This window comes from Ixodes scapularis, unplaced genomic scaffold (genome assembly GCF_016920785.2).
Source record: "Ixodes scapularis isolate PalLabHiFi unplaced genomic scaffold, ASM1692078v2 PGA_scaffold0__279_contigs__length_252992795, whole genome shotgun sequence".
Taxonomy (NCBI): Eukaryota; Metazoa; Arthropoda; class Arachnida; order Ixodida; family Ixodidae; genus Ixodes; species Ixodes scapularis.
In genome coordinates this window covers 134,484,066-134,510,381 of record NW_024609835.1, presented here as the reverse complement: position 1 = coordinate 134,510,381, position 26,316 = coordinate 134,484,066, and the positions used below count along the sequence as shown (strand labels likewise).

The 26,316-nt window shown below is 43.0% G+C and overlaps 1 protein-coding gene across 1 annotated transcript; it reads left to right on the top strand.

Moving 5' to 3' along the window:
* Positions 1-1,142: 1,142 nt before the first annotated feature.
* Positions 1,143-24,121, top strand: LOC8040793 (roundabout homolog 1). The gene is made up of 21 exons (XM_029983331.2): positions 1,143-1,414; positions 3,168-3,306; positions 5,359-5,486; positions 5,979-6,103; positions 6,796-7,156; positions 10,104-10,355; positions 10,619-10,798; positions 11,304-11,428; positions 12,110-12,335; positions 13,409-13,524; positions 13,689-13,860; positions 13,987-14,148; positions 14,237-14,264; positions 14,377-14,541; positions 17,375-17,537; positions 17,854-17,944; positions 18,033-18,107; positions 18,222-18,415; positions 19,400-19,739; positions 21,046-21,153; positions 23,557-24,121. Exons 1-21 carry the CDS (start codon positions 1,156-1,158, stop codon positions 23,814-23,816), a joined length of 3,669 nt encoding a protein of 1,222 aa, XP_029839191.2. The 5' UTR covers positions 1,143-1,155; the 3' UTR covers positions 23,817-24,121.
* The last annotated feature ends 2,195 nt before the right edge of the window (positions 24,122-26,316 follow it).

Genomic DNA, 26,316 nt, shown 5'->3' with positions numbered 1-26,316 from the left:
ATTTGCTGCACCGCTGCACATTTGCTGTCGGTGTCCTTCCTTCAACAATGAATGCCTTTCCGTCGTTTCTCAAGTGGCATGACCTTCACCGCTTTCTTCCAATACCATTGCAGTCTAAATTCGGGTAAGGCACACAGGCAAGGCACATATCCAGTGAGCATCATGTTTTATGGACAAGATGAATCACTTGTTGCCAGGGGCTGAAAAACCAATATAACTGCTTGCTTTCATTTAAGACAAAATGAACATGAAAGCAATAATATTAAAATAACTGCCCCTCCTCGCCCTCGATGTTCGTTTGCGTTCGAAGGATAAGTTGGTTTTGTGGTTCACGGGCATTTTTTTGTAGAGGAAAATTAATGCCCAGACCTAATGGCCAGTGTATAAACTGTTCATGGCCCATTCACAGAAATTTGGGATGCTTCCGGTGCTTTTTCTTTCTTTTTTTTTCGACTCCTTCTACGTATGGGCCTTAGTTGTACCACTCGATGGCGCCACCAAACGGCCAAATAAAAAGCACCAGGGTAGGCAACGAGGCACTGCAAGGCTTTTTGTAGACCGTTTTCTCTTCTACGCTGCGCCATCCGCACCGAAGACGCGGCTATTGTGCTCGTGCGCCGCTAGTATTGTCTGCAGTGTTCCGGATATCGTAGCGGGTTGCGGCGGAGAGTGTTATATGCCGCGGGATACGATCTACGAAGTCTTTAATGGCAACCCAAGGCTCGCGTTGAGTAACGAGTGTGCGCGTGACGGTAAAAAAAAAAGTATTAGAAGATAAGGTATTCACATGCCAGAAAAAAATTAAGATATCCGAAGTGTTATACTTCTCCAAAGAAATGGGTTGCGTTTCTATGGGAGCGAATTGAGCAATAGGTAGATAAGCTAGCCGAGTGTCGGCTCCGATAGATGTTTATGAAGGAAGGACAGGGCGGTTAACTTCAACATAGATTCTGACCAGCAACTGTGTGCTGGGGATAAGGGGATAGGAAAGGAGGGCATGAAAGCAAGACAATTGAGCAGATGGAAGTACACTGGCGTTCGACATTAAGGGTGAACACATCTGCATCACTTTCCACAGTGCCTCTTATAACCTCTTATTTTCGTTTTGTCGTCCTCTCTCTTCTCGACCCAGTACTCCGCGAGGAGTTCCGGGCGATGCCCAAGTCCTCCCGCGTGGCGGCGGGCGATTCGGCGACGCTGGAGTGCGTGGCGCCCAGGGGCCACCCCGAGCCCTCGGTCACGTGGTTCAAGGACGGCACCCAAGTGGCCACAGGCACGGGCCGCATTCGCCTGCTGGGCCACGGATCGCTGCTCATCGCCGACGTCAGGCACGCCGACCAGGGCCACTACGTGTGCAGGGCCGCCAACCTCCTCGGCACCCGGGAGACGCCCGCCGCAACGCTGTCCGTACACAGTGAGGGACCCGTTCCTCTTGCGAATCTCGCTCCTTGACTGTGGAAGCCAAATCCCTGCAATGAATTTCCAAATTACAACTAACAAAGTTTAAACAAACATTACTAGCGTCCTTTACTCAAACTCCTAGGGCGCATGGAATTGCTTACTTTTGTTTAGATGGCATTAAAGAGTCGTTTCGGAGAAAACATGTTGTTTAACAATTTCCCCGCTAATTGTAACGATGATGTTCACGTCAGGCTGCTTTATGGCATCACAAGAAACCTTGATATCTTTAGTTGACATTTTAAATTTTTGCCTATTTAACAAGCGCCTTTCAATAAGACATTCCTAGTCCGTCGTTAAAATGTACCTTGGCAGCTGTTGAATTTTAAAAGGATAAAGCCTGCATCGCGGTATTGAGTGGCGAGTCTGGCACCGAAACTCAGACGGAAAGACGCCCTGAAATCTCCGCCCCGAAGACACGTCAGAAGCCGCTGTGGGAGTACGCTGCGATCAGGCACAAGGTGGTCGAATGGTGACGTCGTCATATCACGATTCAAAAGTGAAATTTGTTATACCGGGCTCAGCGAATACTTTCTGAAATCCCTAATAATAGGGTAATTGAGAAAAAGAAACAAAAGAAAAAAAAATCGGGATCAAACAGCTCAGTCACGTCGGACGCCAGAAAATCCGAGAAACATACAAATTAGTTCATATACAAAACCGAAACCACGAAACACGTCCAAATTTAGCGTTTCTACGCGACGCCGTAAAATACTGTACGCCCCCTATATCTTCCCAAAATCATCTTTTCTTTTTGATGATGCTCAGCAAGCTTCTTCCCGTAAAGAGATATTTTTTTTCTCAAAGATTCTATCTTTAGGATTTTCTGAAAGGCTTCGTTCAAACACCATGTATCGCGAAGTAACTGCTCAATAACGCGGCTCGTGCCTACAAATAAAAGGGATACCCTATATGGAATGACGGTACTCAAAAGTGACTGTCCTTTGAGGGAACAGCCGTACTTTTTTTTTAAAAAACCCCGTCTCCGTGTAAGAAGTTTGTGTCTTGAAACATTCTGGAACGTTTGCAATGCGTAGAAAAGAGAACATTTCAGAATTGACTTGAGTACACGAAAAAAGAAGTACTCGTGCCCCGGTCGGATTTGGCTCCCACCGAGGGAGGTGTAAAGGGAAGTATATATTAGCTGTGCTACACAGTTAGCGGAGCAAGTGATTGCCATTTTGTTTTTAAATCTTTTTCGCTTAAAATCAAAAGGCTCTCATCAAAACTACTTGTGTTATAAAATGGTTTGTGCCGCTAGTACCCTTTCAAAGTAAAACGCAAAAAAGAACCGATGTCGTGTTCGTGCTAACCGGGTCGCGCAGTGCACATACAAAGCTACCTTATCCACGTTGACAGCGATCGTGTCGGTATCTTTGGGCCGACTACTCGCAGCAAAGATGCGTGTCCATATCATAACTGCTGTGAGCTGTTTTGGCGACTGGATACAAACTTATACTATAGACGAGGTTACTAAATAAAGATATTATAACTGTAATTAGTAAATGTAAGTTTCTGCTAGTTACTTACGGTAGAAGCGTTTCATGTCATCCGCCGCGGTAGACAACGCTATTCAGACGAAACTACTTCTGTATTTAAAGAGCGCACTTAAAAAAAAAAGTAAATGCTGTTATATATTACGGGCTATGCGTTTACCAGAACATTTATTAATTTCCTGGCATGAATACACGTCACCTTATTCTTTACAGCGAAGCCGTACTTCGTTCGTGTGCCGGAAGACGTGACGACGATCAGCGACGAGTCCGTGGAGTTCCAGTGCAAAGTCAACGGAGACCCGAAACCCACTGTGACCTGGAGGAGGCAGGACAGAAAGATGCCCGTCGGAAGGTAATAACGTTTTTACTACTAAAAAGTCGAAGAAATAAAAATTCCGACTGAATATAAACAGATAGACTTGCTGAACTGCTCTAATGGTGTAGTTGGATAAGGGTAACATGTACTTATACTGGGGGAAAAACACTCCGCAATTAATTATAATTTGCAAAGCCGTACAACTGGAAGTTTTTATTTTATTTCAACACCTGACATAGCCACTTGGTTTGGTATCTGTCTCACTCCTGAACCAACCAGCTCTAATTCACGGCTGCTGGAGGAGCCACTAGTCTCGCTCACTTACAGTGTTTTCAAGAAACACGGAATTTTCTCAATCATATTACCATCCATTTATTTTCTGCACTTTCTCAAACTGGCCGCAATCTGGAGCTTCAAAGCTCGAGCACGAAGTGTTAGCTGATGATTTGATGCCGCCAACCGCCGAAAGTATCTACAGGGTGTCACAAAAGAAAATTTACAGGTTATTGTTTTTTTTACCGCAAAAATAAAATAGGCAACGCCGAACGCTCATTCTCCGCCTGAAGGTAGCGCCAGAGGTCACAACCAGATTCCAAAGTTTCAGCCGGATCCGAATACTTAATCAAAAGTTATAAGTGATTTTCTGAAAATTGCAACGGGAAAATGAAGCCCATTTTTGCCTATTTTCGGTTTCTGCTGCCCATAGAGCCCTGTGTATTCAAATACTCCGTCGGCCGCCATTTTCCCATTGAACTTTTCAGAAAATCACTTATAACTTTTGAATAAGGTAGCGGATCGGGTTGAACCTTTGGCATCTGGTTATGACCTCTATCACTACCTTTGGGTGGAAAATGAGCGTTCGGCGATGCCTAGTTTATTTTTGTGACAAAAAAAAACCTGTAAATTTTCTTTTTGTGACACCCTGCATATATAGCTTTGCCTGGTTACCTGCTATAGCACTGAATGAGACAAAAGACGTCTCTGCCCTGAAACAGAAAGACACCGAGGTACCCAATTCTCAGTCATCTTTCCACAATCAACTAAGGATGTCCAATGAAGTATGTGTTTTAAACGGGGATATGACGCTATAATGCCAGGGCAGTGAACAGTGGCGCCTCAGTCGGCTTCTAGTCAACGCGGCTGGCGGCCAAAAAGGGCAGCTTTCTGCGGGTCACGCCACTGAAAGATTGGCCACCAGCGCCGGGTCGCAGTTAAACAGGGCTTACCTACGTTCGAGTTCGAGACCGGGTCTAATGGTGATCTCTGAGTTGCGATAATCCCGCTTAAGATGGAGCTACCTGTCGAAACGAAACCTAATTGCCCAGTCGGTACACTCCCGTGCAAGGTGGCTGCACCGCATTATAGGGAACTCTGGGGGAAAGCAACTCGAAACGGCGCAGAGACCCGTTTCGGCGAGGAAGCAAGAAAGAAGGAATGAAAAAACAGGAGCAGGAGGAAACAACTAGGAAATGGGGAAAAAATGCCCATATAGAGTCGTTTTATTGAGATTTCTTTGATTTAAAGGCAGCATACAACGTGCCATTCACATGCTGAAATATACCTGATATTTAGCTTTATTTCTGTATCTAAGGCTTTCTGCTCTAATAAGTATTTATATAGGAGTATTTATAGTAGTATATAGAATTTTATTAAATTTTTTACCTAATCAAATAACAAAAACGCTATAGATATAAATCCATTTCTCTATTTTATTGAGAAGTGTCTTTATAGATGAAAACAACTATTTCTATGTACAAACATTCAATTTTTCACCATTTTTATTTTGTTTTCTATACATCTAAGCATCATATTTTTATCTATATTCATTCACTCGTTAACTCACTAATTCAACAAGAAAGTTAAAATAATATGAGAGGAAAATATTAATTACTAAATAAGATTAAGCAGTCATTAAACCTAAATGGAAGTTGTGTTCGAGCAGCTCAAAATAAACCATTTTTTTGTCTGGCATTGATACAATACACGCCAATTCTAGTAAATCTTTCAATAACAAAAATAAAATTGTTGAATCTTGCTTGTGCTTTTCGCGGATTATTTTTTGCTTAATTTAGGTATTTCTTGTTTCAGAGCCAACATCCAGGAAGACAAGAGCTTGCGAATACAGAACGTTGCCCCCACAGATGAGGGAACCTACATCTGCGAATCTGAGAACTTTGTTGGCTCCGTTTTGGCATCTGCTAGACTCACCGTGCATTGTGAGTACCAGTGTGCTTGTAATACCTAATATTTTTTTTAAACATTACTTTGAATTATTTAATTTCTAATCACCTTTTTGTTTTATAGAACATTTTGCTTGTTCAGTCCAGTTCAGTTCAGTTTTATACAAACGAAGTAAACACATCCTAACGCTATTTCTTTTCTCGATTATTTTGTACAACTTTCTGAAAGTATTTTCTCAGTAAAATATAGTAAATGTATCGACAGTCAAAGCTTATCGCTGCGGAGAAAAGCCAATCATGTCAAAACAGGCAGCACAGACCAATTTGTTTCATGTTGGCTATATGTAGAAATCTGATATTGTCAAATTGTATTTTGGCAAAAACGGAAATGCCAATTGGTGTGTCACTTAGCAGGAATTAGAAATAAAACGTTTGACAAATTAGAAGTATTCATGTTTTTCAACCCTTCGCAATTAGGAGTAAGTATTAAGGCAATAAGTATGTTTTTCCAATGAAGCATCTTTTCAGCTCGACCCTCGTTCCTGCTGAGACCCGAAGACCAGAAGGTGGGACTGAATGGCGTCGCTAAGTTTCACTGTCTTGCGACCGGCAATCCTCTACCATCGGTCTTCTGGACAAGAGAGGGGAACCAGGTGACGTCATCTCTTCATCTTTAATTTTTGTTTTCGCATTCCCACTCACAATTTGGATAGACACATGAAGTGGTACGACTGCTAGCCATAAATGCGGAAGTAAAAAATTCAGTCCGTGAATGTATATTATTATCATGGGCATTGTTCGTCTTCGCATATAACAATATCAACTGGCAAGAACTTGTACTTGGAGCATGTATTCTGTACCTTGTAAAAAGAAATTAACTAAAATTCTTGTTTTTTTTTTGTTAGACAAGAACTATATAAGAGAATCATATAGTAAAACAATTATATAGGTTATTCTCCAAACACGGTGTAGGAAAGATATTGCCAAGTGACATTAATAATGTGTAGTTCTATAAAACAGCCTTTTTGTAAAAAAAAAAACTGAACAAGCCTGCCTAGAAACTTAATAGGTTTATATGTTCTAAGCAATTTGCTTTTCTGCATCTAAGAGACATAAACGCATGATGTTTTTTTGTTTTGAGAGCTTCGGTCATTTTTGGAGCACTGCTGGCTTTTATTATTAAGGTTATTGAGGGTTTTAACTCATGTTAAATGAAATCTTAAGCTCAGGTACTTCAAGCCGTCTAACTCTTGAACCAAGAAAACGAAGAGTGGTAGCGTACCAAGGTGTATCTTAAACAGAAATTATCAAATTGACTTCATGTTTGTTGCGGCTCCAATGACAGATGCTGATGTTCCCCGGAAAATCCCATGGCCGGTTCTCGGTCACGAACGAGGGTACTCTGGTCATCTCGAGTGTGCGCAAGGAAGACAAGGGCTACTACACCTGCTCTGCACTTTCGGTCGTGGGCTCTTCCATGGCAAAGGGCCACCTGGACGTCACTGCAATGGACGACCTCCCACCGCCGGTCATTCGTCTTGGTCCGGCAAACCAGACGCTGCCCATTAACACTGCAGCTATCATGCCGTGTGAAGCTACGGGCGAACCAGTCCCGAAGGTGCGCTGGCAGTACAATGACGTCCCCTTGCAGACGGATACTAGGCCAAGGTTTGTGATTCTGCAATCAGGAGCATTGAGGATTAACGGTAAGTTTTGTCTGATTATTGTATAACCTCTGAAAGTGAAGCATAGAACCAAGTAACGGTCCACACAACCCATAATTATAAAACGCAAACTTTCTACCAGTGGTTTTCATGTGTATCATGGTACTTTTTATTTACAAATCTGTTCTCTTAGATCGTAAAGAGTGAGGTGCTCTGGCAAAGGGTGTAGCTTGTAAAGAATCCTTGTGACTTTGTGTGCGAGAAGCGGATTCTCACGTCCCCAAATGGTGCAAGGGTCACGTCTTCTGCGCAAATTTTATCTATCATACTTCGTCTGTCCCTTCAATTGGCGACAATCAGAGCTACAGGCCGCTAGGTCCAGTAACGACGCAGTTAGAAGCCACAGTAGTTCTCTTGGATGTGCGCCTCAGTGCGCCACATGTACCGTGGTCGACAAAACGAAACGGACCAGCGGAGTGCAGGAGTCGGTGTTGACAGTCGTAAGTGCGCTTAGCTGAGTCAACCAGCCATCGGCTGTTCGCGCTCGGAGTGCAGCCCCTGACAGATGCGTGAATCTCAAGCAAAATCGCTTTTTAATCTTGGTGTAACACTCACAATTTATTTATATATCAGTCCTTTAAGATGTCAGGTTTTATTGCATAACATATGTTTTAAAAAGAAAACAGCGAAAAGGGAAGAATTTTTTTTAATTCAGTCTACAGAAAGGACACACCTGCTATGACACTACACATTTATTTAGTATGAACTACGTGGGAGCCGCTGGTTTCCCTCCCCCGAGAAGGCGTAAGCCGTGGACGTTCCGAGCGGAGTCGTCTGACTTCGAACCTGGTCGCTTCGTATTTTCTCGGGGAGAGTACGCCACCATGCTGACCTAGTCTCTCACGCTCCTCCGTGCGTGTCCCGTTTTCGGCGGACCAGAGAGATCGCACGAAAGAGTCGGACCCGCCCTCCTCCCAGTAAATGGCCGTGTGGCCGAGGATCCCTGGATTGAACTTCGGGCGACGGGTCGAGTAGCGGCGTACTATCTCGTCCAACCGGCGATGACTCATCGCTAGCGTTTCCATTGGCTCTGACAGTCGGCGTCCTCTCCTCCTAGTGGACGTCCGTCTGCGTAAAGCCCTGGCCCGAACTCTCGCGACGACGGGTAGCAGCGTGAGCTCGGCCCAACCGGCGCTGACTCTGCTCGCTATACCCCTTTGGGTCTCTAGTCGGCGGGCGCTGCGGGCACTCTGTGTCCACGCCTCGCTTGACCGCAGAGTCTTGCTGGGGACACTTGTTTTCCAATAAACGCTGTTGGATACCGGAATCATCGTTCGTTGGCATGGCGTTGGCGCCATGCCAATCACTGGTGATCCATGTGAATCAACCAACGAGTGGGACCACCGTGTGAACGCAGTGGGTTCACTCGTTCACGAAGACGAAGAAGCAGACGACAAACCGAGTCTAAAACAATAAGACAATTCGAACTGCTCTTTTACGCTCGCTGACAAACTAAGGCATCGCAAACAACACAATCTTATGAAGTACAGACATGCAGGAGAATCCAAGCGGATACCAGGGCGTCCCAAACGATGATGTACGATGATGTAAGCGCAGCACAGCCCTATGCAGCCGCGAAAAGGGAAAGTAACGACTACAAGTAGCATGGCGGCGGCACCATTTCCGTAGTGCACGCGCCTGCGCAGTTTGCTTGGTGACAGCTGCTTTATTGCTGCTCCTATTCACGCGCGTAACGATGATTTGAACACGGGGGACGAAACACGAAAATAAGGAAAAAAAAGCGCGAGACGTACGAACAAAAAATTCTATATTGATCCAGTTAAAAAAAGTAAGACATGCAACAAAAAGACATGGCCTAAAATCGAAAAGCACTAGGCGAAGAAACGCTAAACAGTAGTGACGGAACTAATAAACAAGGCGTTCAAAATGCATTTTGCGGAACCGAAGTGGGCACACTACACTAGCCAAAGATTATAGTATTTTTTTATATTTTTTTATTTGGAGGAGTCAACTTGGTGTGTTGTTTTTCTCCTCTGCCTCTTCACTTTTCGCTGCCTGTTGCCAAAGTCGTTTATCTTTAGCGCGTGAAAGCCGCGCAGTATCGGAAGTATTCGCAAAAAGCCTCCCTACCAGGGGCGCTGCGCGCAGTTCAATGTATTGGTTGTCCCGGGCGGTGGAGTTCGATGCATACGCACAGGGCGCATATACTTTTACGTGGGATTTTGAAGGGGTAATATTTGACTTTTCGAAATACACGGTTTAGATATATTCGGGCTCGACTTATTAGCACTTCCGTTCGCCATATATTAGTGCATGCACCTGCAGAAACCAGTCTCGACTGATCCGAAACGAACAGTGTGGCATACTGCCGAGACGCTAAGTGCAGCTCAGACTAATGGTAAATAAGAAAACATACAATTTCCATGGCCGGCTTTCTAGAAGCAGCGTCTCAGTTAAGACAGGGGAAAAGAAGGCACTTCCAAAGCTAACGCACGAGTGGAGTGGCGTTTCAAGTTGAGTCTCAAGCGCTCGCGTGTCCCAGGTTTGGCAGGCTTTCTTTCACCCACTCAAAGCTAAGACGCTGTTTCTAGCAAGCCGGCCCTGATTCCACGAATGTCTCCCTGCTTAAGTACTCCTTTTTTGACGCTGGCAGTTGACAAACTCATGTTTTTGTTTATTAAGTGGTATTGTCTTTCTAAAGTAAAACGTTAAATTTGTTTTTATATTTCTTGGCAGCCTGACCGACTTCATGGCAGAATGAGACCACGGATGTGTTATGCATTTATTGGCTGGAGAAAGCTTATAGCTGCAGAGAGATGCACACTCTATACTGTTTTTTTTTTTGGGGGGGGGGGGGGGGAGGGAGCGCTTTGTAAAACAAGGGCTGCCTTGAAACCAGAATAAAAGAGTCATGATATATGGCTTATGCTCATATAAGAATGTTTACCCCTTTAAATTCAATTTCTAGGGTTGCAAATACCAGACAGTGGACTGTACACCTGCACAGCATTCAGCGAGAGTGGAGAGACCTCATGGAGTGCCTCTCTGACCGTCGAGTCTCCTCACAACCCCAATGTCAACTTTCACCGGTCCCCAGATTCTTCCACCTTTCCTGGACCACCTTCAAAACCCGTTGTAGTCAACATAAGCGAAATTTCAATTACCCTCACGTGGAGACGGAGCGAAAAAGTTGGAGAGTCCTCGTTGAAAGGATACTCAAGTAAGATTACTCGACGGCGTACTACTGGTGTGGGGTGTCTCGTTTTCTGCTTGCACTTGCTTCAATGCTTCAGGTCTTGTAAGCTGTAAAGTACAGGTGGAACTTTTTAATTCCCAACCTATGTGTTAATTTTTAGTATTTGTTCCTTTTCAGTGCTATTACTTTATCGTAATCATTTTAGTTTATGGGGTAGATGGCGCAACACAAAATGTACCACCGAGTAAACACAAAGGCTCATCAGTGTACTTTTTTTTATATTTCAGTTGAATACTACAGCAGCGATCTGCAAAGTGGCTGGGTTTCAGGAGCTTATCGTGTGCTCTCTGAAACATACACAATTCAGGCACTGCGGCCTGACTCGCGCTACATCTTCATCATTCGAGCTGAAAATTCTCACGGTTTGGGGCCACCAAGTCCGGCCTCCGATACCATACGCACTTTAGGTAAGTATTATCGAAACAATTACCACTCTCCTACATGAAATAACATAATTTACGCAAACTATAAAGGGGCATGGCTTGTGTAAAATGATGCATATATTACTTTACAGTAATATATGAATATAACATCCTCTATAACATCCTTAAAGCTAAGGTGGCTTATTTCGTGAATGTTTCTTTTTTTTTTTCATGCTAGGTACTCTGACGCAAGTTTCAATTACGCACATATTCAATACCCGAAGAAGTGGTAAATAGCTATTGTGCAGGAAATTGAACAGTCATGTCTAACGCCTCTAATTGAACAGTGAATGTTAAACAGGTTAATCTTAGGATAAGTTTCGATGAGCCTAGTTAATGTTGACATCATGCACTCTATGCAAGAACAAGCATCTTCCCAAAATATTTTTTTCAATACAGGTTTGTGTAATGTCATTCAACTTTGTTATCGTTTACTCTGTTTAGGTATTATTTTAGATTTTAAAAGTAATTGGGAGACTGTGTTTTTCAGGATTAGCTCCTCATTTTCTTCCTGAGCTTAATTTGGACGAAGCCCGGGTGAAGTTGACCGCTTGCGTGGTGGCTCTACTGGACATGCGTGCTGTAAGCTCCACAGCTGTGAAGCTCACCTGGAGGGTGAGTGTATGACAACTCCTAAAACCAAATTAAAGGCAAACTTTACTGCTAAGACAGAATAAATTGACCTTACAACTCGTTATCAAGGATGAATGTTAGATGAATCTTGATAGAAACTTAGTATATTGGAGTATTTCGATCATGTATCCATGGCAGTGCTCATCATATAGTACTTCTTTGTTACCGGTTAGTATAACTCTGTACTAGTCAGATTAAGTGTATATTTAAATTTAGCAGATCAAAGGCAGTTTGAATCGTCGTGCGTGGTCTCCAAAGAGGAAATAATCAAAAATATGCTGATTAATGCAGCGTACTTGATCGAATGAAACAAAATCCACGAAGCCGCCGAAAAAGAAAATATTTTGAGGATCCGGGATTTGAACCCCGGGTGTCCCACTATCCGGTCGGGTATGCCAATACTGAAAAACTTAGCAAAGTGAATAATGAATGCACTAATGGATGAATGAAGATGAAGCTCAATAAAGGTTAATAGAGATAAATGTTAAGTGAGAAATTTACTCTGTTATTTTTACCTGAAAATGACTAAATGTTTAGTAAGAAGGGTTGTGTGCATTGTATAAATTTGTAAATCTTAAGTATCAGCGATATCATAATATTTAAGTCAACCCGCCCCCCCCCCCCTGGTGCTGAAATTTTTGTGTTATTTCACTCATAATACAGATTCAAGGAGACAAGCATTACGTGGAGGGATTCTACATTCGATTTAAAGATTTGAGTGGGGGATCACAAATGTACAACATGGTGACTGTGCTCAGTGGAGGAGCTTCGTCTTACGTCCTTAACGACCTCAGGCCATACACGAAATATGAGTTCTTCCTAGTACCCTTCTACAAGAGTGTGGAAGGTCCCCCCAGCAACTCTAGGATTGTCCAGACATTGGAAGATGGTAAGAAAAATACTTGAAATTGTAAAGTTTTTAACGAAGCGCACAAACAGTTTCAGCTTCTAAGCTAAAAAAGACAACCTAGGTGAAAACATTAAATCATCTAGATTGCAAATGCAATGACTGTGATTGATACACATTTAATTTTTCCTATTTCATTTAATGTATTTTATTTTACCCGAAAGGCATCAAGCGATGAATACATCCGGGTTAAATCAAGAAAGTGAGAAGTCGTGATGGCCTTGGCATAAGGAAAATTGATATTCATCTGTCTTTGAGTTTTGCAAGTTACATTAGCACAGGTGCCTAAACGATAAAAAGATCTACACTAGTAATACCTTAAGTGTTGAAAGCATATTCAACATAAAGTTCAAGGAGATAGTGGTGTACTCACCATTAGTGTCAATATTACTTGTACTGGAGAAACTTGGAGATTTATTGAGCACCATCGGTGTGGTTTCTTTGCAAAAACATAAATATTGCAATGTAAGCTCTTAAGATTGCGACCATATCTGTTCTCCACTACAATAATTCTTCCAAATGTGCAGGATTTAGAATGAAAAAGGTAAAAGTTTCCTCGGTACTTTAAAAATATATGGATGCTTGAGATGCCCGGTACAGATTCATCTGGCTTCGCACTCTGCTCGAGGAGGAGGAGGAAAGAAGGAGGGAGAGGAGGATCGGAGAGGAGGAAAGAAGGAAGGAGAGGAGGAATAGAGAGAGAGGAGGAGGAGGGGGTAAGGAGGAAACTGAAAAAGCCCCCTGAAAGTTTGTTGTGGAAAAAAAAAAGAAGGTCATCTGATGAGTGTCTGCACTGTTTTAATAGCGAAAAGCGAAACTTTTTTTTATACTGGAGAAAACACTAGAGCTGAATGTACACCAAAGAAAAATGCATGCCATTATTGTTGACCAACACAACGACGTCGAGTTGGTTGTAATGGGCACAATATCGCTAATTTATACCCATGCATGGAGCGCTCCAGCGATGTTGCCAGGACATATATTTTTGTATGTTTACCACTTCTGGTAGTGGAAAGCAATATAGTCATCCTAATACTATCCACGAACCTTTCCAGTTCCAACGGCAGCTCCTGAAGATGTTAGAGCTCATGTGATGAATGTTACCACTGCCACAATATTCTGGTCTCCTCCTCCACCTCAGCATTGCAATGGAAAGCTGAGAGGTTATAATGTGAGTCTTAACTCCTTAGTACCTCTCGTGCATGACCCCAAGTCATAACTAAGTAGATCTGAAACATTCTTAAATGTAAAATTGTATGTCTTAAAGTATTACTTATTTACTCTTTATTTCAGATTAGGTACTTTTATGCTAAAAATGTGCTAACGTGATTTCAGGTCTATGTCATAGGAGACCCGTCTGAGCCCATCATGAACAAGAGTATGAATTCTACGACAAACTCCCTCTTTGTGACCAACCTCCAAGTGGGGGCTTCTTACAAAGTTCGCATTTTGGCTCACACCTCGGTCGGCAGCGGGCCCCTGAGTGCTCCAGTTCTTTTCAGAATGGGTAAGTTCAGACTCCTTCGGAAGTTTAGTGAAGGCAACCATATTCAAAGTGTATTTGAGGAAGTATCTTTATATAGAGGCTCGAAGTTAATTTGCTGGACTTCTGCTCTCATTTTTTTATCAGCAGATAACCTATCTTCGACGTCATTGTCCACCCCTTTTCGCAACGTCGTAAAGCAATCCTGGTTCATTGCTCTCATTGGATGCCTGATGTTTATAGCCGTCAGCATATTTTTATGTGTTGTGGTTCGCAAAAGAAAGCTGGAATTGAAGAAAGCAAATGCAGAAGGTGAGAAAAAGAGGTCCCGAATTCCTCTTATATTTCTGCAAATAACACCAATAGACCTAAGTCCTGTTTAAAATTTCCTTCTTTTTAGCTCCTGTTTGCAAACCAGATGAATTAAGGTAAGTGACCATTCAGTCCATCACATTCTGTTTTGAGATTGCTTTTGATACCTTGAAACTGTATGGTCCTGAAATAACCGAAACGAATGAAACTGCTCATCCACCCCTTCAGCAACTGCTTCAATTCACTAACTAGGAGGACAGGCCTTAGTCCTCAAGACGCTATGTGGATCAATCATAGTGCCTGGAGGGCCTGCGATCTATCCAAGGACACCTTCTGTGAGACTAAGCTGCTTAACAAGATGGACTGTACTTCAAACGACCTAAACTACTCCAGGTAAATTAGCACTATATTTTACAGCTACTTTGCTTGCATAAAGTGCGGAGAGAGAGGAAACACTGGTGGAGTGGGAATTTTAGTTCCCCCTCTGCTGAGAAGGGTTTGCCGAGTGGCTCCTTTTGTCGTGCAAACGAAAAGACTCCGAGTGCCCGGAGTTAGCGGTAATGTGAGGGGGTGCTGAGCAGCAGCCATGCTAAATAGCGGTGAAAAAGCGGTAGCTCGTTCACCGCCACCTACAGTAATGTGAAAGCATTGCTCACGTCCGCTGGGCTGTACTTTCAGCAACGAGCTCAGGAACCTCAGCAGGGTCACTGTTTCTATGCATCTTCTACTGAAGATGCATAAAAAGATGTGTAAGGCTGTAGCGAAGCGTAAGTAATCAAGCGGTCGAGGTCGTACTGACGCCTTTACAAATTATTTGGTCTTGCTAAAACGAGCCTCTCAAATCTTTAGTGATTTTAAATTATTTACAATAACTCCCATGGTTGATGACATTGCTGTATCTTATTAGGCTTTTAAAACGAGATCATGTCTTGTTTTATTAACTATTTTGATTGAGTCAATAAATATAATGTTGAAAGCAGGGTTTTCCTAGAAGCCCTACACAACTTTTTATGTTTGTCCACCTTAAGGAAATTTAATGAATAAAACGAACTATCTGGGGAATTATTTATATGACCTTGCAATTTTCGCTAGTCATAGGGATGAATAGCCATTGATTAAAACAAGCTGATGTGGTAAGAAAAAAATATTAATTTGTTACTCACAGAAAACTGGAATATCTCATTTACTACAAAACAAACGTACAAATTGTACAATTGTTTTTAAAAACTATACAGCATCTTATTCCCCAAAATAATAAATACGCTAACTTTACCTACAGCTGCCTAACTTCCACACCCAAAGAGGCACCAACACAGTGTACACCACATAGAATTTCAATCATGCAAAAAAGTTACGTTAGAACTAGCAGTAGGTTTTAAAAGGCAAGATCATGCCTTGCAGAGAGTGGGTATTTTATTAAGCCATGATGAATAATAAAAACAAAATGTTTCTGAGGAGCTGTCATCTGCCTTAGCCCTGCAGATTGATACATAAGACTTCCAACATCCTTGAACACATTTTGTTGTGGAAGTACAGTTGGTGGTCCTTAATACAGGCTGCAAGAGGTTGTATAATGTCATAAAATGAGCCTTTCTTATGTACCTCAGTGTCCCTCCATCACTGTCATCCCCTATGAAGGTAAAACATAGCCTGGCCTCTGAAAGGAGCATGACGAGGTATACCGTTTTTATGTGTGTAGTCTGCATTTTTTTTGCCCTGTCACTCCAGTACGTTTTGAGTTTTTGTACCATTTACCTTTTGTTTTTTCGAAATACATCTTGATATAGTCCTCCCAACTCACTCTGTAAACAACACCACACTACTATGTTTCCCTCCCAGACGTGGATGTTTGAACCTGGAAATTAATGGCAAATTGTGTAATGTGACCCTAATGCAAATCCTAATTATAACGCTTTGAGGCCTCAGTTAATTGAATTCCAAGGTCTTCTAATGTAGCAGAGTGAAACATCCCTAAGGCTTGGTGGCATATCTACAGCCATGCTCATACATTTAAAAAAATTGTTAGTGAAGGGAACAGATCAACAGTACCACTTTTTTTTCTCGGGGGAAGTTGGTATATTATTTGAATAATTATCTTAGGATGGCTCAGGTGTGACCTAACGATTCAATGGGTGTGCACTGTAGGATGGGTGGAACAATAAATATTAGTAATTATAATTATGATAAAATAAGTTGAAATAAATTTAAGCTTTAAAAGTGGCTACAATTTTAGGATGCAGTTATTTTAGACCGCTAAATTTAAATTAAAAAAAAAAACTGAAATAGAAGTTTGATCATAAGTGAAACAATGTTTTGCTTTCCGGCTCTGGCACAGACGCTGCTTCACTTGTGTCAAGCTTTCTCGCTTTGACCGACATGTGCACAGGAAGCTTCACCACTGGATGGCATTGTGCTAAACAGTGGGTAAAAGGGGGAGTGGGGGGGGCTTAACTTTATGTGCTCAAAAAATTTGTTCATTTTTGAATTTCAAATTTGTTCAATTTGACCTTCTATCGCTACAAATATAGGTTAAACCGTAATATTAAAAAAGAAGTTCCAAATAAATGTTGATACATATATTTTAAAACTATGCAAGTTAGCCAAAGTTCGTGAAACTGATGCACATTTAGTCAGGAATGAGAAATGGTAAACAACTATACAAAAAAAAAAGAAAAAGAATTATCAATGAGTCGAACTTGTGCTTACAAACTACAACTGCGTCGGCAACGGAAGGGCACCTGTTCTCAAGCAGCATGTTACCGGTGCAGCAGGAACGTTTCAAATCAGAACACTCGATGACATCCGAGAATGGACTGCAAATTTCCAGAAGAGTAGATAGTTATAAAAAAAAAGTTCTGGCTAAAGGGGGTACGCGCAGTGGTTAAAATCCGGTTCCTCCGCCTGGCAGCCTTGTGTGCTGCCAACTTCTCCACGCCCTCGGCAATTTTAGGCAACCTTTTCTGGCGGGCAGCAAGGTGAATTAGCAAACCCAAATTTATTTTTATCAATACTGCAAACTAAAGATATCTTGCATGAAAAGAAAGACGTTCGTGGTAAAAAAAAGTGATGTATGAGTTATGTAAGCCTAATATTTATTTTATAATTATGTACATTTTATTTTGGTTTGACTAAAAATGATGTTCACATTCAGGATAATACATAGAAACGATGGCATGCTCAGCGATGCCCAAGTATTAAGCTAAATAGTACTTCTCTTTTACTTTAGTGTCTATGCACCACTCAATTGTGGCATGAATGCTCCAGACTATGCAGAGGTTGATACACACAACCTGACAACTTTCTACAAAAAAGATGTGCCTTCAGTACCTGAGCCATATGCCACAACTACATTGATAAATCCTTCACTCCAGAAAACCTTCAGTGCTTCGGTGAGTGTTAAGACACAGTTGTTCTGGGTGGACGATTGGAAGTTATGTCCACTAGTATAGTTACGCCATAAAATCATTTTAACGCATGTAATACAAACCCACTTTTATCTCCATTGGTTTTGTATAATTGTTAGACATTATAGTGATACAACATGTTATCCACTAACATCGTAGGTTATTTGTATTCACTTAAAGTAGTTTGTAGAATTATTTTCAGCTTTAAATAATTTCAAATGTTTAAATGTAGATGTGTGAACACTTGTGAAACCAAGGAAACATATAGAAAGACAATGTACGTAGCATTTTCTATTTCCAGGGTAAAGATGGGCGCAGCGGTAGCTGCGGTGAAGAAGGAAGTCGTTTATCAGACAAGGCTTTTGACCTTGACTTCAGGAGATCAAACGAAGGTAAATTATTTCGCAGGTACCCTCAGAGAAGGCAATGAAATGTTGTTGGTAGCTAGAGAGTTTATTCACTGTATTTTATTTGTAACAGATGGCATCACAAATCGGATGCTGGAGTCTGACAAGCACACAAGCCCAGTCAGTGATTCTGGAAACTACACAACAGGTGAGAAATCGTTAACCAAGGAGGAAACTACTGCAAAAAGGCAACACAGTGTTTTCGTATACTCATCACATCTGCCTCTTAGAGTTCAGTTTCAACTTGTCTTTATATCCATAGATGAATATGGCGGGCCCATAAAGAGCCAGCAGAAATCGTCCAAGGGAAATGCCATGTCAAAGAACCCCTTGAAGAACTGGGCCGAAATTATTCCTCCACCTCCGGAACAGCTTCTCAGTGATGCTGGCTCAGCACTAAACACCCCCGCTTCGCAGCGGGGAGCGTCTCCACACCTTAGGCAACTAAAGAAAAAGGTAGGCACGCTTTACAGCGTTGGAGAGACTAAAAATCATTATGTATTTAGCGAGCTAAAAAAAGTACTTGTTTATAATCATTAGTTACAATTAAAGGTAACTTATGCCTCTGAGATAACATGTAGATCAGTTGTCTTATACTCTTTATGTAATAGATGGATGATGGGTGATTTCATGGTTTTGCATCAGGTTACTAGGAGTATTGTTGATTGCCCAGTGCTACTAAAGTGCGTATACTTACGTGCTCCTGAAGGGCACGGTCTGTTGGCCTAGACCATGCCCTTCAAGAGCATACAGCAATCAGCATTTATATATACAATATTTACATATCAAGTACAGATCATTGTCGCGACCTTCGAAAACCTAGCCGCTCAAACTTGCTCGCGAGCTTTCTCTCTCTGTCGTCCTTTTCTTTCTTGCCGATCAAGAGCTGGCGTGATGACCGCTACACTACCCCCTTCTCGTAGATTTGGTTTATATCGTATGCAACCGAAGTTTCCGCTCAAGATGCCTTTTTGTTATCTATACCTCCAATAAGACGTCGTGCAAAACTTAACCGAATAAAGAACATTCTTTGTGATACGTAGTGTGCACCTATTATTGCTGTGCAATGCTTCAAACACGTTTGTTTTGTTCTCTACCATTAAGATATATATATATATATATATATACGAGTAAACTTGGCAGTCAAAGAGCTCTCACTGTCGAGGAACTTATAGTGTCGAATCCCTCTCCAGTGCTCTAAGTTCAAACTCACAGCCTTCTGTTGTAATAAAGTAAAAAATCAGTTTCAAGTTTGCACTACTATTAAACCAAAAACGGACTGACTAAGAGAGGCTATATTCCTCATTGTTTCAGTCACCCGGATAATTTATTGTTCGTAATCTTAAAATATTGCAGTACGTTCTGATAACGCGAGTCCTGCAACTCGGGTGGCCTGCTTTCATGTTTTCTATTGATGTAAGCCGATTTTGTTTTGTCCAGATGCTTTCAGGCTGCTCCCAGTCCTCTCCAAGAAGTGCGAGGGTGGTGCACCGGGTCCCCAGGCTGACGGGCTCCTCCCCAAGTGCTAGCCTTAACAAATCAAGCAACAGCCTCGAGGCCTGTTACGCTGACCCCAGCACGGGCTTTCATTTCACCACGAGAGATCTCAGGCCAATGCTGAGGCCTCCATTGCAGTCACAGCCGCAGATACAGCCATCGCCTTTCTGCCAGACTCTCATGAACAGAGGAGTCCAGTCGTCCCTCCCGTCGCTAGAGAGCGAGTCGCAGTCCTCACCACCCACCCCGGAGCTGTCTGAGCTTCATCTCGCGACGTTTCAAGGTCAGTTGATATACCACATAAATTAATTTGCTACTCTAACGGACTTTGTGTCATCCTATGGCCTAATAAGAGGATGATCTTTGGCCGTATATGTAGCTTGCTTATTTGCAGTAATCTTAAGCTTTTGCGTCGAAAATTGTTTTTCCTTTATTAGAACCATCGTTGGACTCTTCCAGACTCTTCTAGCACACCAATGTGTTCCATATGCAATATATGTTCATTAGGATGAGTTGTTGGCAAAAAAATATGCATATTTACTTATATGTAGTTTCCGAGTGAGGAGAGATTGACAAGCGCAGCCGTGGTTGTATTGCAGACGAAGAGGGGAGAGAGGGATTATTCAGCTTATTTTTTATTATATAAAGTTTAGAGGAAGGGAACGGGTGGCGAAAAATTGGTCCCGGATTGAACCCGCCACCCGCAACGATATTGACACAACACGTCATTTCAGGTTGCAAATGTCGGAAATGGCCCGCCTTCCAAGGTATTTGGGGAACTCTAAATACCTTGGAAGACGGGCCCTTTCCGACATTTGCAAGCTGGAATGACGTGCTAGGTCACTGCCGCAACTCGGAACTTGCATGGGCCTTTAGTCAGCAACGGCAGTTGTCTACACAGTTAAGCGAATTCGAAACTAACAGTGAACAGAGAGCTGGTCAAAACTTGAGTCAACCGAAACAATATATATTTATATTTTATGAAGATTCCTCTGAGCTCCCTTCCCCAATGGCCGTGATAACGTCTGCGGGTCGGAACGCTCGGCCTCCTTTATTGTGAGCCCAGACCTGTTCATGAAGCGTAGGGCCTTGGGTGCCTCCCGATTATGATTACAATAACGGTTAATGCGAAATGAAAATATCTGTTTCGTCTTTATTACTGGTACCGAACAAATTTCGCTCATAGACTGTTTCGATTTGGTGTTACGGTTACGGTTTGAGTACCTCAGACTAACATCTTGTGATTTTGCGTGATACCTGCCAAAGAACCCATATTAATTCATATTTATTGACCAAAGCGCGTCACATAGTCAAGACGCAAGTCACTGCCCCTTAAGACGAGCAGTGTCTTTAGATGCTGAACCACAGTTTTGCACTCGCAAGTGCTTTATGTTGGAAAATAGATTTATAATTCTAAACAACAGCAAAAAAGTAGATACATACAAATTGTTATGTGTCACACGACATGTGAAGATATGACAAATTTATGGAACCGTTTTTTACGGTCAGTTGTGATTGATGTTCATATTCAGTCGTGACTGAGGTTCATGCAAAGTTAACTAACGCAACAAACCGTTTTGTTGAACCAGGAGATATTTATCATCGAATGGGCGGAGAGTCGGATGCGGAGGAAATTACACGGCCGCAGTCCTTAGAGTCCAGTGTGGCTGGAGAGACAGACTATGCACCAAGTCATGGTAAGTTTTACACCCTTTAGTCGCTTCACGCAGCGCAATGAAGCATTTTAAATCAATGTTAATTTTATACATTTAGCTTTTTCTTAGCCTGGGACATTAATAAACATTAGCATTTGTTTCTAACACAAAAATATGCATGTTCATTTTGTATTAGCTTTGCACATCGTTAAAAGAGACAGTGCATTGACCGTTTTTTTCATGGTGGCCGCCATGTACAATTTTGATGTAGCTGAGTTGGGGAAGAATACCAAATCACTTTACTCGCCGATTAGAAGGCTCCGGAATGCAAGGGGTTCGTACCGAGAAAAAACTAGTTCTAGTTTTTCTTGGATGCACTTTTTTTTTTCCTTTTGGCAATGGCTAAACTGCATACATTAATTTTGGTCGCCTTACTCAAGTACTTCATATTTAAACATGGTATGCCGTCGCACGAAAAAGGTCTATAGCTCATAGCGTCCATGCGGCGGACGTATAATTGAAATAACCATACCGAAGAATGATGTAAAATTGCTTGTCCCCCTACACAAGCTAGTACATATTAATTTTTATGCATTTATGAATAGAAGTTTCAAATATATAAACCGTCTTATTACAAAGATGCAAGACTTCCTTGGTGAAAATATCAGGTTACTACAAATGTTTTAATTAAATAAAAGAAATGTTTGAGATTCCCGGCACATAATTTTCAATTGTGTTTAGTTCATATATGTACATAACAACAGACCGTTTCGGATTTTGATTTCACCTAGATTACTTCTATGAACAATTACAAGCTGACTTGTATTCTTCATAAATGTGCCGATCAACGATATCGGGCAGGGATGTTTATAACTTTACACTAGCGCCCTGGCGCTAGTGGGACTCAAGTATACTCGCATGCAACGCCACTGTCGAAGAAACTTCTTTGTCTCTGCCAACATTTAAGGATAAAATCGGACGTTCTTTTATTTTTTTTAGTCTCTCTTTCGCAAAAACTTGATGACGCCGTTGTGGGGATCGCATCGTTGGCGTTGTCAACCATGCGTTCCACATGATTTCCACTGGAAACGCAGCCAGTCGTGGCTAGGCACTAGGCGGGCCCCCCCCCCCCCCCCCCCCCCCCCCGAGCTAGCTTTTGACACCCTCACCGAAGCTTACGGCGAGCGAGCCCCCACTACGGGGGGAGGGGGGGGCGCCATTAAATCTAATCAAATCCAATCCAGTCCAATGGTCATCAAGCTTTGTGATCAGCACGGTGACAATATCTAAACGCTGCTCAAGCAGTGGACACGAGCATTGCTTGAGCATTCGATTTGGGCTCGTGAATATTCATGTCTCAACATGCATTCGGCTAGTGGCTCTTGCCGAATTGCTGTGATTACGGGAATATCTGAACCTTTACAATGCGTGCAACTCAGCGCGTACCCCATGCTTTGCTAACCCCAGCGTGTGGCTATGATAAACGTTGGAGACATATTGTCAGCTTCAGATCACGTGGCTGCTTGTCCGGGTTTCGAGTTGAAAGGGGGAACGCTGCTTGTTTTTCCCGTATATTTTCTCCGACTATCATTGTGAAGACAAAACAAACGAACCCCTGTTTAAGAAGTTATCAATGGCAAAGAACTCTTTTTTTGGGGTATTTATGTCAGCAGATAAATTGCTGCATCTCCGTTTTACTGTAGCAAGCTGCTATAGTAGCACTGCAAGAGTCCTTGCAAAAATTGATGTGGTGAAAATAGTTTCAATAAACAAACCACACCATGTCTTTACTGAATATAATAAAATAATTCCTAGCTCAAACCTACAGCTGAAGCACTACTAGTTTTTCATCTTTTGCTTTTGAGGGCCAATTTTCTTGCATATCTAACAAAGAACGTGTGATGTTTCTAAAGTTTGTACATTGGAGTGCTCAGAATCATGGCGAGAGACAGAATATTTAATGTCCCTAACGTTTGTACATTGAGACACTCAAAAATATGGAAAGAAAAATAATATTTAATGTCTCTGAAGTTTGAATAGTGAGGAGACCAAAATGCCTCACTAGAACTAGAACATATCCTGCAAGAAGACATTCTGAGCTGTATTGTCCTCCACGAGCAGTTACGCTCAAACATACCACGCAGTCGCGATAAGCCAGCTAGTCACCTAACTTTATTTGGGTGTACGTTCAATAAATCTGTTCATGTTTTTATATATGGAAGTTTTTTTGTTTCTTTTTTTAAGTAGAGGCTTTACAGAATTCTAGGGTTTCAGAGTGTTGGCGTTCGCTTTGTTGGTCACTTTGAGTGTTCTGAAAACTAAATCAAAAGTTTATGACAATACTTTTTGAGTGGTGTTTGAGCTAGTTCTTTTAGCATGAATATTTTGTTGCTTATAAATTACACATCTATATTCTTATTTTCTGGCGTTATATATTCATTCCAGCACCATCGTGGGCAAGCACAACGGAACAGAGCAGCAGCTCCTGCAGAAGCGGTCGCTCCAGTGGTGCCAGTTGCTACGATGATTATATATATAATGAAGTAGATTTTGGCAGTGATGTGGCATTGGCTGCAAAAAATGGTGGCCTCCGGGTGAATGGGTCAATTATTTCGACAGCTGGATTAATAAAAAGCGATGGCATTAAAAACGCCTATGAAAGCTTGGCGAAAGGTCGGTTAAAACAGCAACGGGATCCACGATGATGAATTGCAGTAGGAGCCTTTGCTTCAAGTCCGGAAAGCATACATCAGGGTGGTCGGTTAGCCTATGCTGAGAGAGTTTTTATGCTCGGTAGTAAGACCGTTTACGAGCTCCATGTCGGCCTCCTCAAAAAAGGATAGTGCATGCGGGCCTTCTGTTATGAACGTCTTAATGATGTTGTCCAGCTTCTTTTGAAACAGAGCGTGCTTCAAGATCGATTGATATGGTGGATTCCACTCGTAGATCCGGAGCGCTTTCCAAAATCCGCGAGGGAAGCGAAATTTCGCTTCGTGGGACCCGCTCCGAATCGGCGGCGGGATGATAAACTCGCATTTTTGGAGCGACCTCTCCCCCACACCCCTCCCCACCGCTTCCCCCTCCGCCGTTCAAAATGGCCGCTGCTCGGGTTTGAGAAGCCCACCAACGCCTCAGCCAACTGATCTCTCCGACGACCAGTGACGACTGTCACTGCTTAGCTGCAGAAATAACAAGCGACACAGGCCGGGCAAAATTATACGTACCACGGCGCCCATGTCACAAATAACGAAGACGCCCGCGTTCGGCACCGTCACATACCTTTCGGCCGCCTCGAAGCGGCGGGGCACGGACAGCGATTGCCAGTGATGGAGTTCACACTCCTGGTACGACTTCAATAAACACAGAGGAAACAAACCATCACTTTCACAGTCGTTGCCTAATCTCTTGCTTTATTGCACGGGAAAACGCCGGCTGAATGCAGTGTAGAAAGGTAAACAATCATTGGCTGCGGAATGAGGCTAACCTTCCGTCTGCCTCCGGCTCTTCTGTCGTTCTTTTTCTCGTTCTTCCTCTCACGATCACAGATGTCAGCGCTTACGATTTACCACGTTCCACAGTCCCGGCTTTGTATCCTGATTTAGGTGAGGTGGAAGCGTTCGAGCCGTCACAATCTCGCGTAAAGAACCGACGCATCCGAACAAATCCAACTCGACGACCCGACCGGGCCCGACCGGCCGCCGACCTCGCCAACCTCGCCGCGCATACGCACTGCGGATTTAGAAGGAAAAGACGTGGGCGCTCTGTCAACTTCCGGAAAGATCTGTGAAATGCCGCAGAGCAAGTTCGGCGGGGTTCGTGGCGCTCCGTGGAGCGGGCGCTGCAGAGATCTACGAGAGGAAGATGACCAGCTCGAGCCAGATCTGCGAGCGGAATATGCGCGCTCCAAAGGGAGTGCTTTTGGAGCGCTCAAGATCTGTGAGCGGAATTCACCATTAGGCTCTCTAACCGATGAGGTATCTTCATAAAGACATTTGTGCCCTCCCTTTTTGCGTTAGGATTTCATCTTGCTCAAGAATGTGCCGATTAGCTCTCTGAAAGGCTAAAAACGAAGCTGCAAAATCGATGCTTGTTATATGCCTTTACTTCGAGAAGTAAAAACCTTTCTCTAAAAACACCTCCAAATCGCAGAGCAAAACGTAACGTTTATCTACAAGGATCAGTACCATGCATCTATATATTGCAACATGCAATATGCGCATTTCACGTAAGGCAAGCACTGTAACCTTCAAAAGGTGCCAGGCAAAAAATACGAAAATGTCATTTTTGTACGACGTTATAAAGCGCAGTAGGCGTTTATATAAATTATTCTATATATCGCTCATTTTTTGCAGAAAGCACTTAGACGTACAAGCTTTTCAAGTAATGAGAGCACAAATTATTCGAGTTTATATAACAAAATATTTCAAGAACCAGGACTCAAATAATATTAGTATTTTTTGCGGCCTGAACTAAAAAACAAAAAGAAAGAAATAACCCGCGCTGCTCGAGCGTTGTTCCACAAAAACGTAAACAATGGGCTTCTATACCTTGCTTCTCTAAAGACCGAACCTGACGAAGCTTATAAGTAATATAATTGTAGAAATTTACGATTGATTAACCTCTACACACCAGAGGTCGGCATTTTAGGTCGCCCTCACTCACCCTCACCCTCACAGCCACACTCACCTAAACCCCTCACTCGCCCTCACCCTCACAGCTACACTTACCTTCAGCCCCTCACTCACCCTCACCCTCACAGTCACACTCAACTTCAGCCCTTCACTCACCCTCACTGAACCTCACGGCCCTCACGCACTCACCGCCCTCACGGCCCTCACGCCCCTCACGGCCCTCACGCCCCTCACCGCCCTCACGGCCCTCACGCCCCTCACTCACTCATGGCCTTCACGCCACTCACCGCCCTCACGTCACTCACCGCCCTCACGGCCCTCACCGCCCTCACCGCCCTCACGGCCCTCACGGCCCTCACCGCCCTCACGGCCCTCACCGCCCTCACGGCCCTCACGCACTCATAGCCCTCACGCCACTCACCGCCCTCACGGCCCTCACCGCCCTCACGGCCCTCACGCCACTCACCGCCCTCACGCCATTCACCGCCCTCACGCCTTTCACCGCCCTCACGCCCCTCACCGACCTTGTGGCCCTCACACCCCTCACGCCCCTCACGCACTGATGGCCCTCACG

What these genes read in the sequence shown, in the direction of transcription:
- LOC8040793 (XM_029983331.2), top strand. Translation starts at nt 1,156, where the DNA reads ATGCCCAAGTCCTCCCGCGTGGCGGCGGGCGATTCGGCGACGCTGGAG. An exon ending in CGCAACGCTGTCCGTACACA is followed by an intron (nt 1,415 to 3,167) that starts GTGAGGGACCCG and finishes TATTCTTTACAG; the next exon opens with CGAAGCCGTACTTCGTTCGT. An exon ending in GAAAGCTGAGAGGTTATAAT is followed by an intron (nt 13,525 to 13,688) that starts GTGAGTCTTAAC and finishes ACGTGATTTCAG; the next exon opens with GTCTATGTCATAGGAGACCC.